Consider the following 14,140-nt stretch of genomic DNA (forward strand, 5'->3'; position numbering starts at 1 on the left):
CCCTTGTGAATTCTTTAATTACCGATTTGGTAAATACCGAATCGGTAATGCCTAATCATTCCTATGGGCTTCAAAGCCCATAGGAATTAATGGGCATTACCGATTCGGTATTTACCAAATCGGTAATTTAAGAATTGTTAAGGATTCGGTAACGAATCCAGATGTTGGGACCTACATCCCATTTACCGATTTTTGAATACCGAATCGGTAGGATTCGGTATTTCAAAATGGGTAAATGGGATTTACCTACATCGGGCCCCTAGCCTCTACTGTGCCCAGCTAAGGGCGGCTCTGAGTAGTGGTAGGTCGATTAAAACCAATTTGCTGCCCATTGTCCCGTGAGTACCACCTTTTGGATATGCATCAAATGATTCCTTGCCACTTGACGATGCCCTTCCCTGGTTTGACATTCAGCTGCAGGAAATCCTCTAATATGCACCTATCAAAGGAAGTGGCGCTGAGCTAGAGAATTTTAAGTTTCACCGCAGTCAGCCAAACCAAATCACGAAACGTTGTTGACTTTCCGTAAGGGTGATATTGCAGGACTTTATACGAATTAATGGGCAATGTTTACATTTTACCCATCACTAGTTAGGAAGGGAAAGCAACATTTGCATACTTCTTCACGATAGCATTAGTGAACCACAAAACGGCTAATAAGAATAAAAAGCACCTAAGCCAATCAGATTGAGCGACTGACAACCACAACACACAATTTGTCACAAAAATGTGTTTTAATTTTCGCATAAAATACTGAACGGATTTAAACAGGAACCAATCTCAGGCGGTTAGTTGGACCATATTCTATAATCTTCTGAAGGACTGATGTACATCTGTCTACTGTTTTTAGGTCTTGCATAGACAGCGCTTGCGACATGCTGTATTAAGGTATAGATTTGAAGCTGCATCCACTCTCGGCCCCTATTTTGTATTGGCATTTGTGACTGTCCTTTGTAAATGTTGGGTTTTCATTTGTCAATAGGCTTATTAGTCTCTCCTTTGCACCTCCCTATATCCTATTGTCACCTCCTACGCGGACTGGCTCTTTTATGTATGTTGTTACTCATTAAGTTTCATTTAAAGTCTGTCTGCACTATTTTCTTAAACCAGATTTTCCTACCTGCTGTTCCAGGCACACGTTTTGCTTCCTAATTAACACACATCATTAATATTTTGCTCATCAGAGCGTTTGGAGGGTGCCTGCTCTGTTCCCTTCACTTAACAACTTCTGCCCCCACCCTCAATTTTTTTATAATTGTTGACATACTTTTGAACTTGGATGATCTGGCCTTTTACCTTGCTGTTAACCTGCAACCAATAAAGCGCTGAAAGATACCTACCAGTGTGCAGGCTTCCTTCGAGGGGACAACTCTTTTGTGTGGATTTGTTTACTGCCCGTCCCGCCATGAAGGAAGCCCCGCCGCATCGAAGCGGACCAGTGCTGCCCGCTTGGGCAGCAGCAGTTTCCTGGACTGGAGGTGCATGTTTGTGGGGTCACTGTGCAGCGAAGGATGAAGGGACTTTTCAATCCACCCACTGAGGTGTTATATTGGGACATTGATACCACTCTGAGCAGCTCACTGGAGTTTCAGAACACCACAGATACCAGCAGACAGCGCAAGATGCTGCCCACACCCACATGGGGGGGTTGATAATAAATACCAGGTGCTCTTGTGCTCTGCGTTGGATTTCCCTTACAGCCTTTGAAAAAGTGCCATTGCAGCATGAAATGCGACAGGCTTTTGAACTTGGATGATCTGTCCTTTTACCTTGCTGTTAACCAGCAACCAATAAAGCGCTGAAAAATACCTACCAGTGTGCAGGCTTCCTTCGAGGGGACAACTCTTTTGTGTGGAGATATATATATATATATATAGATAGATAGATAGATAGATAGATAGATAGATAGATAGATAGATAGATATCTATATCTATATATATATAGATAGATATATATATTCTTCTGCGCAATGTTGGTTTTGTGCGTGCTGTATAAGGTGCGTGCTCTGTAATTTGCTGTTTGTCTTATATAACAGCCAGTACTAAAGGTTATCTGTGTTAAACTTACTATTTAGGGTACAGTATATTACTTTTCTTCGCAGTGTCATAAATATGCAGTTACATTATTTTTACACTTTAATACCTAATACAAATTGTGTTGCATGTATTTTTTGCCATCCACACTGTATATCTTTTTTTGTAAAACAAACTGGATGTAAATGTGCGCTCACTTATTTATATAAACAATTTTAGACCATAAACTACTGCTTAATTTCAGATGGGGTTTTCCTGTATACACCACGGCCCTTAATAAGTAACACATGCTCTTATGATGCAAAAAACATCCAAATGTATTGATTGACCTACTTTTAAATAACTCCACTTAAATCCATAATACATTTACGTACACACAAAGTGAATAAAATATTTGCAGAGTATATTTGGGGCACAGCAAAACTTAAACTTTAATCCCCAACCTCAAATCGGCGCCTTTCTCTCTTATACCACATACACTCCACAATTACCTTTCTCTCACGCATTTTGTTCCTTCTTTACAGCACATTCCTTTAACTATCTCACCTGATCCCTGCCTTCTTTTCTTCTTATTCCCTCTCACACTTTTTTCCTTTTAACATTTTATCCTTCTCTCTTTCACTCCTGTCCTAATTTCTCCCCACACTCGTCCTCACTTACTCCTAATCTCTCATAGGCACTCCCTCCACACTTTCTCACCTTCTCCCAGTCTCCTCCTCTTTACATCTGTTTTACACCCACCCTCTCGCATACATCGCCACACCAGATGCAACACCAAACTACTCTATGCAACGCCACTCGACTCTGTGCAACGCCACTCCAATATATGCAGTGCAACTCCATTATATGCAGCGCCACGCAACACAACACTGCTTTGCTCCACTACACTGCACTCAGCTTTACTCCACACCACTCTGCTTTACTCCACTCTACGCTGCTTTACTCCACTCAGCGCCACTCTGCTTTCCTCCACTCAACACTCTGCTTTACTCCACTCAACACTCTGATTTACTCTAATCCACTCAACTCCACTCTGCTTACTCCAATCCTATCAACTCCACTCTGCTTACTCCAATCCACTCAACTCCACTCAGCCTAACTACACTCCACTTTACTCTACTGCTCTTTACTCTACTGTGCTTTAATCGGTTTTACTCTACTCCGCTTTACTCCACTCCACTCTGCTTTACTCCACACCACTCTGCTTTACTCCACACCACTGTGCTTTACTATACGCCACCCTGCATTACTCCATGCCACCCCGCTTCACTCCACTCCACTCTGTTCAACGCCGCCCTGCTTTACACAACTCCACTCTACTTTACTCTATTCCACTCTGCTTTACTCCACACCACTCTCCTTTACTGCACTCTGCTTTACTCAGCTCTCTTTTACTCTCTCTGCTTTACTCCACTCTGCTCAACACTACTCTGCTTTACTCCACTTTACTCAACGGAAATCTGCTTTACTCCACTCCACTCCCCTTTACTCCACACAACTCTAATTTACTCCACTCCTATCAACGGCACTCTGCTTTGCTTCAACTCCACTTTCCTTTACTCCACTCAACTTTATTTCACTCCACTTTGCTTTTCTCCACACCGCTCTACTTTACTCCAGTTAACTCCGCTTTACTCCACTCTGCTTTACTCCACATCACTCTGCTTTATGGATTCAGGAGTAACGTGCTACTCATGGAAAAAATGCTTCAACACCTCATCATGGATAGCAAGCACTATATAAATGCAAACCCTTTTCCTCTTCTATACCTCCACTATCCTTTCTCAATCCAAATAAGTGACTAACATATCCACCACTCAAATTACTTTCATATTTTACTATACTAATTCACCACTAATCGTTTATGGGTTCTGGAGAAGTGTGCTACTCGCCGAAAAAGCGATTTGATGCCTTGTCAGGGATAGAATGTGCTATAAAAATGCAATTACAATGCAATACTTTACTCCATGCCACTCTTCTTTACTCGACTCCAATCCGCTCAATGCCACTCTGCTCTGCTACACGCCACTGTGCTTTGCTCCATGTCACTGGTCTTTATGCCACACTACTTTATTCCACTGGGCTCTACTCTGCTTTACTCCAAACTGCTCTCCTTTACTCCATGCCACTCTGCTTTACTCCACTACACTGAACACCACTCTGCGTTACTCAACTCTGCTTTACTCCACTCCACTCTACTCTACAAATGCTCAACGCCACTCTGCTTTATGCCACTCTGCTTTACACCACTCTGCTTTACGCCACTCTGCTTTAAGCCATTCTCCTTTGCACAACTCTGCTTTACGCCACTCAGCTTTGCTCAACTCCATATTGTTTTACTCCACTGCACTCTACTTTACTCCACCCACTCTGCTTTACTTCTCGCCACTCTGCCTTACTCCACACCACTTTGCTTTACTCCATGCAACTTTGCTTTCCTCAATGCCACTCTGCTCCACACCACTCTGCTTTACTCCACACCACTCTGATTCACTCCACACCACTCAATGCCACTCTGCTTACTCCACTCTGCTTTACTTCACTTCACTCTGCTTTACTCCACTCACCCCAGTGCCACTCTGCTCTACTCCCAAGCCACTCTGCTTTATTCCACTCCACTCAACTCCACTTTACTCCACTCTGCTTTACTCCACGCCATTTCGCTCAACACCACTCTACTTTACTCCATGCCACTCTGCTCTACTTCACACCACTCTGCTTTACTTCACACCACTCTGCTTTACTCCACTCTGCTCAATCCCACTCTTCTTTACTCCACTCTACTTAACCCTACTCAAGGCCTCTCTGCTTTACTCCAAGCTTTTTTAAATTGATCTTTTAGTATGTATTGGGGGTAAATGTGCTCACATTTATTTATGTAAACAGTATTAGCCTTTAAACTAGTGCATAATTTAAGCCAGAGTTTTCCGGTACACACACCCCACTTAATAATTTACACATACTCTTAAAATAAAAAAAATCCCCCCAAGGTATTGAAGTGATTTTAAATAACACCACTTAAGCACATAATAAATGTACGTACATATCAAGTAAATAACATTAATACTTAACTTTAATCCCCAACCATAGAATCATCATCTTTCTCCCTTACACCACATCCACTCCACAATGACCTTTCTCTCACACTTTCTGTTCCTTCTTTACAGCACATTCATTTACCTATCTCACCTTATCCCTTCCTTCTTTTCTGCTCTTACCCCTTCACACTTTTTTCCTTTTAACATTTTCTCCTCTCTTACACTCCTTTCCTAATTTTCCCCCGCTCCCGCTTACTCCTATTTCGTCTGCCTCTTAGCCACTCTCCACACTTTCTCTCCTTCTCCCATTCTCCTCCTCTTCCCTTCTTATCTGTTTTACCCGCTCCCTCTCTTACACTCCTCTCCCTACGACACACTTCACAGTGAAATTAATTGTATTTAAATTAGTCCTTCATTTTAGCCTGGGTTTTCCACAGGGCCGGACTGGCTACCAGGCAGTTGTGTGTGCTGCCGAGCAGGGGGATGATTTCTCCGTGGTTTGTGCGTATTTCGTTGATGGGGACCTGCGTGCACTTTGAAAAAAAAAAGCAAAACGATTTTTGTTTTGCACACACAGGTCCCCATCAACTAAAGCATCCCCCTGCTCGGCAGCACACACAACTGCCCGGTAGCCAGTCCGGCCCTGGTTTTCCAGTGCGCCGCACTTAATAGCAAAAGAATCACCCAAAAGTATTGAAAGTAATTTTAAATAACTCCACTTAATACTATAATACATTTTCTTACATAATAAAGAAATATTATGTATCTTTGGTTAAATAATGTTTTCTTTTATATTTAATGTACAACACTCTTTTTGTTGTTGTTGCTTGAATGGCCTTTTAAGTCAGTGCACAAATGGCATTCTTTCTTTAGTTTTCAAACCCAGAGCTATTAAGTATCCTGTTTCCCACTTGCATCGGAAGGCCTTTTGATAATTATCAGCATCTCCATCTTTTCTATAGGGTTAATTTGCACCCAGACAGTAAACAAAACATGTACTTTACCACATGCTGTTTCACTTCACAGTTTGTTGTGAACTTTAAGCCAATGGACTAAATGATTTCCTTGCTGGATACATTAACATCCTACTTTCAAAACATAATTGCACTTTACTCTAGGTTTCTGCAAAATGTATCATTTATACTGCAAATATGTTCATTTAACCCAAATGTATTGCACTTTTTTTAAACATCACTTAAGGACTTAATACATTTTCATACAGAGAAAAACATTACAGGATTTTCCCAAACACACATGCTGTTAGGCCACGCCACGTTTGTTGTTGTAGGCTGCACAACATGTGTTTTGCTTCTGCAACCAGTGACGCTGCAGAGTAGATCTTTTTTTAATATTCAGAGCTGTGTAACATGCCATTTGTTTTAAACATTTTTAGCCTTTAAATTAGTGCTCTATTTGAGCTGGGGTTTTCTGTGGGACACCACGGCAATTAATTATTAACATCTGCTTTTATAGCCAAAAATTCACCCAAACATAGTAAAGTGAATTCAAATAGCAGCAGTTAAGGACATAACATATGTTTTTACACATAAGGAAACTAATTTATTTGCCCAGGATCACAGGAAGTTGGGACCACGGCAATACTCAAACTAATCTGCAGCTTCAAAGTTGGCACCATTTTCCCTTTATTTTTTGCCAACGTTTTTTTTCGCCCCAGTTCTGTAATTAACGGTTTCTTTGCTAAAATAAAACATATTTCTACTCTAGTTAAGCTCTATATTTATATATATATATATATATATAGTTTCTTTATTCTGCGCAATGTTGGTTTTGGGTGTGCTGTATAATGTGCGTATACTGTTTGTCTTTTATAACACCCAGTACTAAAAGTCCTCTGTGTTATACTAAACATTTAGGTTACGCTATATATTGCTTTTCTTTGCAGTGATTTATAAATATGCAATTACATTAATTTTGCACTTTAATACCTATAACATATTTATGTTGAAAATCCATATGAATCTTTTAGCCACATACGGTACTGTACCCTGCAGCATGGCCTAGAAAAGAAGCATTTGTAATGCAATAGGTTTCACATTTGTTAAAGTTAGAGCTTTTGGAGTTAAAAATGACAATGTTTTTTACTTTTGCTTTTTATACCAATGGCAATTGCACTATGCAAATGTATTTACTCAACTGCAAATAAAAAATTAAAAAGTAAAAAACATTGTTATTTTCAACATCAACAGCTCTAACTTTAACAAATGTGAGACCTATTGCATTGCAAATGCATGTCTGTTGTGTGCTTAGGCAAAACTTTTTTAGGGAATGCTTCTTAAATGTGCCCCCATCATAACCAATCGGCTGAAAACCTTTCCAGCACAATCGTAGATGCAAGTATTTTAGAAAGAAACTTTAATGCAGATTCATCAAATGGGCAGTTATCGGTATTCAAAAAAGCCCTTTTAATATGAAGTGCAGCTTTAACAATCCTGCAGATATCAGAAATTCACAAATTTTTAATAATACATATAAACGATAATTTATGATCAAATATACACTATCCAGTCATATTTTTCAGTCTATATGCAGTAGAAGCTGCTACCGGACGGGGGAGTAGTGGGGTGGCAGATTTGGGAGAGAATGAAATAAAAAAGGACTTTCCTGGAGCGGCCGGCCACCGCCTCTCCTCCATCCTCGCCCTCTTCATCTTCCTTCTTCCTGTCCTGGCAGGTAGCAGGAAGCACCCATGCACAAAGGCTGCACTGAGCCAATCACAACGCTGCAATGCAGTATTGTGATTGGTCTGAGGGCCATGGTTCGGCGCTCAGACGGGAGAGGGGGCCTGTGCATGTTCCTCACCAGGCTGTGTGATCCAGCCTCGGGGAGAAGATGCAAAGTGCGCAGGACTGTTTGGCCGGCCCAAGGGAGCCGACACAACAGTTATAAGCGCTTTGGAAGTGCAAACCACTCCTCCCCTGCTCTGGCCAGCCCCGCCCTCCACTGAAAGCAATAGAAAAAATAAAATGATAATAACGTTATGTTATTATCATTTTAGTTTTCCTTTTGAGCAGTGAGGCGAAGCTCCTCCGCTTAGCGGGGGAGCCACCACTGTCCATATGTTCATGGGACTCCTCGATGACTTACACTAACTTAATGATTTACAACAGGAGCTACTTTATCTTACATAACATCAGGCAGGGTACTTGATATTTTGATACATTGATGTAGTCAAGGTCTTCACCGTATCTACATTGATGTAGTCAAGGTCTTCACCGTATCTACATTGATGTAGTCAAGGTCTTCACCGTATCACAGTTTTCATGCAGAGGGTGAGCAGCAAGGGAGAGCTTTAGCAAGAATTTCACACAGATGGCATGAAGGACACAGGCCCTTGTGCCCGGAGGGGACATAGCGCCCATCTAATTTTTTCACTAAGTGCCAGATTCTTCATTGATGTGCCTATGTGCGTCAGCATTTCTAGGTTGCCTTCTAATCATTTGTTTATTTAAATCATCACTCAGTCACAGGCCATCACCCCTAATGTGAGTGTTTCAGGAAGTCCCACCGTACTCAGTGGATGAGAAGAAGATGTGCCGGATTTTGTGGCACATTCAAAGAGCTAATTCCCAATACCTACACTGAAGTGCAATGCATCAACTGTTTGTGTGGGTAAAGCAATGATCTGCAGAGAACAGGCAGACAATGGCTGCTGGGAATTAATCTTTAAAGTACAAGACACTAGAACCGGCGACCCACCACGGGTACATTCATGACGATCAGCTGGCACATAAACTATTTGTGATTTGTGGGTGACAAATGCCTTGTGAGTACTTCCGACGCATAGTACACCCTCGCACCTAGGGCATGAAGAGAGGAGGCTCAGGCTGCCAGTCCAGCCCTCCATGAAGAACAAAGCAGCAGGTACATACCTCCAGAAATACCATGCAGTGGCTCCCATCAATATACAGAATGAGGGCTGGAGGGAGGCCTCATAAAGTCAATAGAGGAAGCCTGCCAGTGAGCTATGTGCTTCGTGCTTGCATGTCACTGCACAGACCTTTAAAAGACCATATGTGGGAATCTGATCCAGAACACTATCCCTCATGGCTTGCAAGAGCCTTGTTGTGTGGAGGCCTTGTTTCCTTCTGGCACTGCATTTCCCCTGCAGGAATCCTGTGTCACTCAATCAGGAAAAGGGCTGGTCCCACAGGGCATATCTGTTCATCGCTCTGTGAATGCAGGCTGCACCCAGATTTGTACCTGCTAGAGCCCTTGGCCCACCTCAGACTGCACATTTCTGTACTTAAACAGACAAAGTGTGAGTAGAGGAATTCACAGACATGTATCACATTTTGAAACATGCACACATTTGTTTTGTGCGTTCATATATGAAATAAGGCTTTTTGACAATTAGTATATAAAAAACGTATTGGCCCTTAATTTATCGATGAGAGGGAATTTGATGTTCGACTCTTGTACGCGTTGTGCGTATATGAAGTCCCAAATACTGAACAGATTGGATTCTGATATTTTTTTAGACCTCCACTCAAGAAATTCTGATCTTGTTTTAGACTTCCACTACAGAGATTCTGATTTTTTTTTTTAGACCACCACTCAAGAGATTCTGATTTTTTTTTTAGACCACCACTCAAGAGATTCGGATATTTTTTTAGACCTCCACTCAACAGATTCTGATATTTTTGAGACCTCCACTCAAGAGGTGGTCCCCCTGTTAAACCACATGACAAGGTGTCTATGCACTCTTTATATGAAATCCTGTGTACATTTAGAGTGATTCTTATACTATGAAGAAAGGTGGATGGGTTAAAAAGAATCACTACAACTGTGTGTTACACGATTTCAGTGTATTTTTATGGCCGTTGATACCCAGGCGTGGCTTGAAAAATTCGTTCAAATTACATATTTATTTGCATCTTTACTTAAATAGAATGCGACCTTGAAACAATTTAGCTTTAGTCTAAGTATTAAAAACAATAAAATAACTTAATTGTACAGCCTAAGAAGCTGTTTTCCTTACCAGGAGGCGGCCTTGAGTACGCGCGATGAAAGCACAGGAACATCAAGTAAAAAGCGAAAGCCATGCCCCCAAACAGCAGCCCACAGACCAAGAAACTGTAGCTGCCCTGCTCAAGGATCACCTATAGAAAACACACAAAACACAGGGTCCTAAGTGAAAAGCCTCGTTGAACAATCCCAGAATAAACTGTGTCCTCTGGAGTGGCAGGTTATGGGAAGGTACATTTGATTCATAATGGGGCAAGAGGAAGTCTCCAAGTACTTACCGAGCCAACCAACATCTGGAGAACCATTTCACCAATCCCAGCACCAGTCACCAGCACTGTAGTGGCACAACCTGGGGAAAGTGCACGAAGAGGCATGGCTATGGTTAGAAAGGTATGCAGATACTACAACCAACGAAAAACCATTGCAAGATGCGGAAAAACTGTATGATTGTTTATACCTGAATGGCCAACTCTTGTGATGTGTGGATGTGCACGTGTTACATCTATACACAATGAGAAGTGAATCTAGATTTGTGAAGCACTTTGTTCATCTTTTATCCCAAGTACCCCACCTTTAGGCTGTCTTGATAGGGCCATTTCTAGCCAGTGCTTATATTTCTGCGTTGGAAGTGCTGCCCTCACAGGCTGGTTTCTGCTCAACAGAAATTCTATATTTTTAGGTCGAAGCCTAGAGCTGCGCACATGCGCAGTATCGCTGGCGAGATTTGGTGTTTTCAGGAGCTTTTACCAGCAGACTTTAAGCCCTGCCCCTCTTTCCCATTGGCTGGCATCACCGTTTATGCTAAACGGTGGCCAGCCATTGGTAAAGAGCACTTGGTGACCAAAAGTTTTCTCTCTTTGAGCCGTCCCACTTGGATGGGCTCACTTGACTTACTCCTGTCGCAAAAGGATTCTTATCTTTATGGGGCCATGTGTTTTAAAACACATGGCCCCATAAAGACAAGCTCTGGCGGGATCTCTCCCTCCCCTTCTTTGCCTCTTCCACACTCTCCTCCATCCCGTCCCCTCTCCCCCAGCCCTCACAGCTTCCTCCTCCCCCCTTCCCCACCATGGGCACATCCACACTGCCCTTCCTCTTGGCATGCCCCGTAGCCACAACAATGCAGACATGCACGGTGTTGGTTTCCACAAGGGCAGAACCGGTGCGCTCTGCCCCTCAGACCTGAACAGACGACAGAGCCGTCCCTCTCGGTGGCACTGGAGATGATAACGTGCTTCCTGAGTGTTTACATCCCCGTGTTCAGCCCCCTGCAGACCCAGTAGCGAATTGCGCGGTCCCTGCCATTGGAAGAGCCGGCGCTGGAGAGGACGAACCTCTTCGTGTGTACTTCCGACTCCATGGAGAGCCGCTGCACCCGGAGCAGGCTAAGTCTAAGATGCACTGCCGTGTTCAGTCTGGACGTCTCCAGTTGTGAACAGCGTGGAGCTCCCCCCCGCATCTCTTTACGGGGCCGGGTATGCAGGGGGTCAGGAAACGAGTCTTGCCTGCATCCCTCCCTCTGCTCCTCACCATGCTGTGGAGCCACCCCCGCATCTCTTTACGGGGCCGGGTATGCGGGGGGGGTAGCGAGCCTTGCCTGGATCCCTCCCTCTGCTCCCCACCATGCCGCGGAGCCCCTCGCATCTCTTTACGGGGCCGGGCATGCGGGGGGGGGGAGGGGGTAGCGAGTCTTGCCTGGATCCCTCCTCTTGCCCCTGTCATCGGCGGCTGTGTGATCACCGCGAACAGTAGTGCCAGATGTCTGTGTTAAAGGATGGGTGCGGTGCCTTTTACCTGTGGTAGGGACTGCAGGCCTTAAACCCAAGGCCTGTAACCCAAGGCCTGCTCTCCCTCTGCAACATGAGTGCGGGGCCAGGACACGGGGTACAGGACATTCCCTCCTGGTACATGTTACCCAGAGAAGCGCCCGGGCTTGTGAAACCCCTTCAGAAGGGGCGGCTGGAAGGGTGTAGCGCTGGGTCAGGCGAGGACACATCGAGGGAGCCGCCTGCCTTAACTGCGGGTGACACCTAGTGCAGCAGGCGCGGTCACGAGCATCAGCAGCGCGCCGCAAGCCACCTAGTACCGTGCAGGCCCAAGGGTGTAGGTAGAGCCCTGGCCTCCGGAAGCAGGCCAGAGTAGAGTGAACTATGATTTCGTAAGTGATCACGAAATTCAACCTTTTTACCCACCTTTCTTTGAGTGTACCTTTGCTTCGTAAGTCTGGGCGCTACGTGGCTACATTTCCAGAAGATAAAAACAAGCATTTGCAATGCAATAGGTCTCGCATTAGGAAAGTTTGAGCTATTGGTATTGTAAATGACACGTTTTTTATTTGTGTGTTGGTTTTGAAAATAGCGAAATTAATCGCTTTGTCATTTACAATGCCTATAGTTACAACTTTCGCAAATATGACACCTATAGCACTTGTAATGCAATATGTGTCGTATTTACGTGACTTAAATGTATTGCTATTACAAATAACCATGGCTTTTAATTTTTTTAATAATTAATACTTAAATAATAGTTATTGTAATTTATAATGACAATAGCTTAAACTTGTGTAAATAACTTTTGTGAAGATTATGTTCAGTGTATTTTATTGTGACGAACATCCAAGAACAGAAGTGAAATATTAACATCTTTTTGTGACATTTGTAATAAAGCTTGAAACATTGAGAGAACATATTTGAACCAGTTGTTGTTGAATGGTTGCACAGATTGATGATGTGGCGGCGACGAGTGATGCTGTGGCGCTCCGTGATGCTGTGGTAGCACATAGTGATGTTGTGGTGACCCTGAGTGATGTTGTGGTGGTGCTGAGTTATGCTGTGGTGATGCGATAGATAGAAAGAGTAAGTGCGATAGATAGATAGATAGAGTGAGGGCGATAGATAGATAGAGGGAGGGCGATAGATAGATAGAGTGAGGACGATTGATCATTAGATAGATAGATAGATAGATAGATAGATAGATAGATAGATAGATAGATAGATAGATAGATAGATAGATAGATAGATAGATAGATAGATAGATAGATAGATAGATAGATAGAGTGAAGGCGATAGATAGATAGAGTGAGGGCGATAGATAGATAGATAGATAGATAGATAGATAGATAGATAGATAGATAGATAGATAGATAGATAGATAGATAGATAGATAGATAGATAGATAGATAGATAGTGTGAGGGCGATAGATAGATAGACAGATAGATAGAGTGAGGATGATTGATCATTAGATAGATAGATAGACAGATAGATAGATAGATAGATAGCGGTTGTGTGTGTGGTTGTGTCTGTTGTGTTTGGGGTTGTGTGTGTGGTTGTGGGGTTGTGTGTGTGGTTGAGTGTGGTTGTGTGTGGTTGTGTGTGCTTCTGTGTGTGGTTGTGTGTGTGGTTGTGTTTGTGGTTGTGTGTGTGTGGTTGTGTGTGTGTGTGGTTGTGTGTGTGGGTGGGTTGTGTGTGGGGTTGTGTGTGTGGGGTTGTATGTGTGTGGTGTTGTGTGTGTGGGGTTGTGTGTGTGGGAGGTGGGTTGTACATGTGTGAGGGGTTGTATGTGTGGGGGGTTGTGTGTGGGGGGTTGTGTGTGGGGGGTTGTGTGTGGGGGGTTGTGTGTGTGTGTGGGATTGTGTGTGGGGTGTGTGTGTGGGTGTGTGTGGGGGGGTTGTGTGTGTGGGGGGTTGTGTGTATGGGGTTGTGTGTGGGGTGGTTGTGTGTGGGGGGTTGTGTGTGTGTGTGGAGTTGTGTGTGTGTGGGGTTGTGTGTGTGTGGGGGGGGTTGTGTGTGTGTGAAGTTGTGTGTGTGTGGGGTTGTGTGTGGGGGGGTTGTGTGTGTGTGGGGTTGTGTGTGGCTATGAGAGTACAGTAAACTTTGTTTAACCAGCAAAAATACTTAGCTGTGAACTGTCACAAGAAGGCACTAGTGCACCCTCCCACCTTCGAGAGGATTAGATAAGACCCATAACTTGCAAGTAGGCAAGAATGTGGGCCTGTGCTCTCAGTGCAACAAGTCAGTGGCACCTCGCCCAAGATAATTCAGCTCGATCCAATAACGTGCAAGCAGCATGGTACGTCTGTGCC

The 14,140-nt window shown here is 43.6% G+C and overlaps 1 protein-coding gene across 3 annotated transcripts in view; it reads right to left on the reverse strand.

The window, feature by feature from the left end:
- The window catches only part of SLC60A1 (solute carrier family 60 member 1), a 344,856-nt gene that overhangs the window by 22,135 nt on the left and 308,581 nt on the right, over positions 1–14,140 (reverse strand). For all 3 annotated transcript variants that reach the window (XM_078644605.1, XM_078644607.1, XM_078644606.1), the window contains exons 8-9: positions 10,337–10,407; positions 10,072–10,192 (exon numbers count right to left, since the gene is read on the reverse strand). In XM_078644605.1, the coding sequence (XP_078500731.1) occupies positions 10,072–10,192; positions 10,337–10,407 (192 nt within the window). The remainder of the gene's footprint in view (positions 1–10,071; positions 10,193–10,336; positions 10,408–14,140) is intronic.

The sequence above is a fragment of the Lissotriton helveticus genome, chromosome 5_1 (genome assembly GCF_964261635.1).
Source record: "Lissotriton helveticus chromosome 5_1, aLisHel1.1, whole genome shotgun sequence".
NCBI lineage: Eukaryota > Metazoa > Chordata > Amphibia > Caudata > Salamandridae > Lissotriton > Lissotriton helveticus.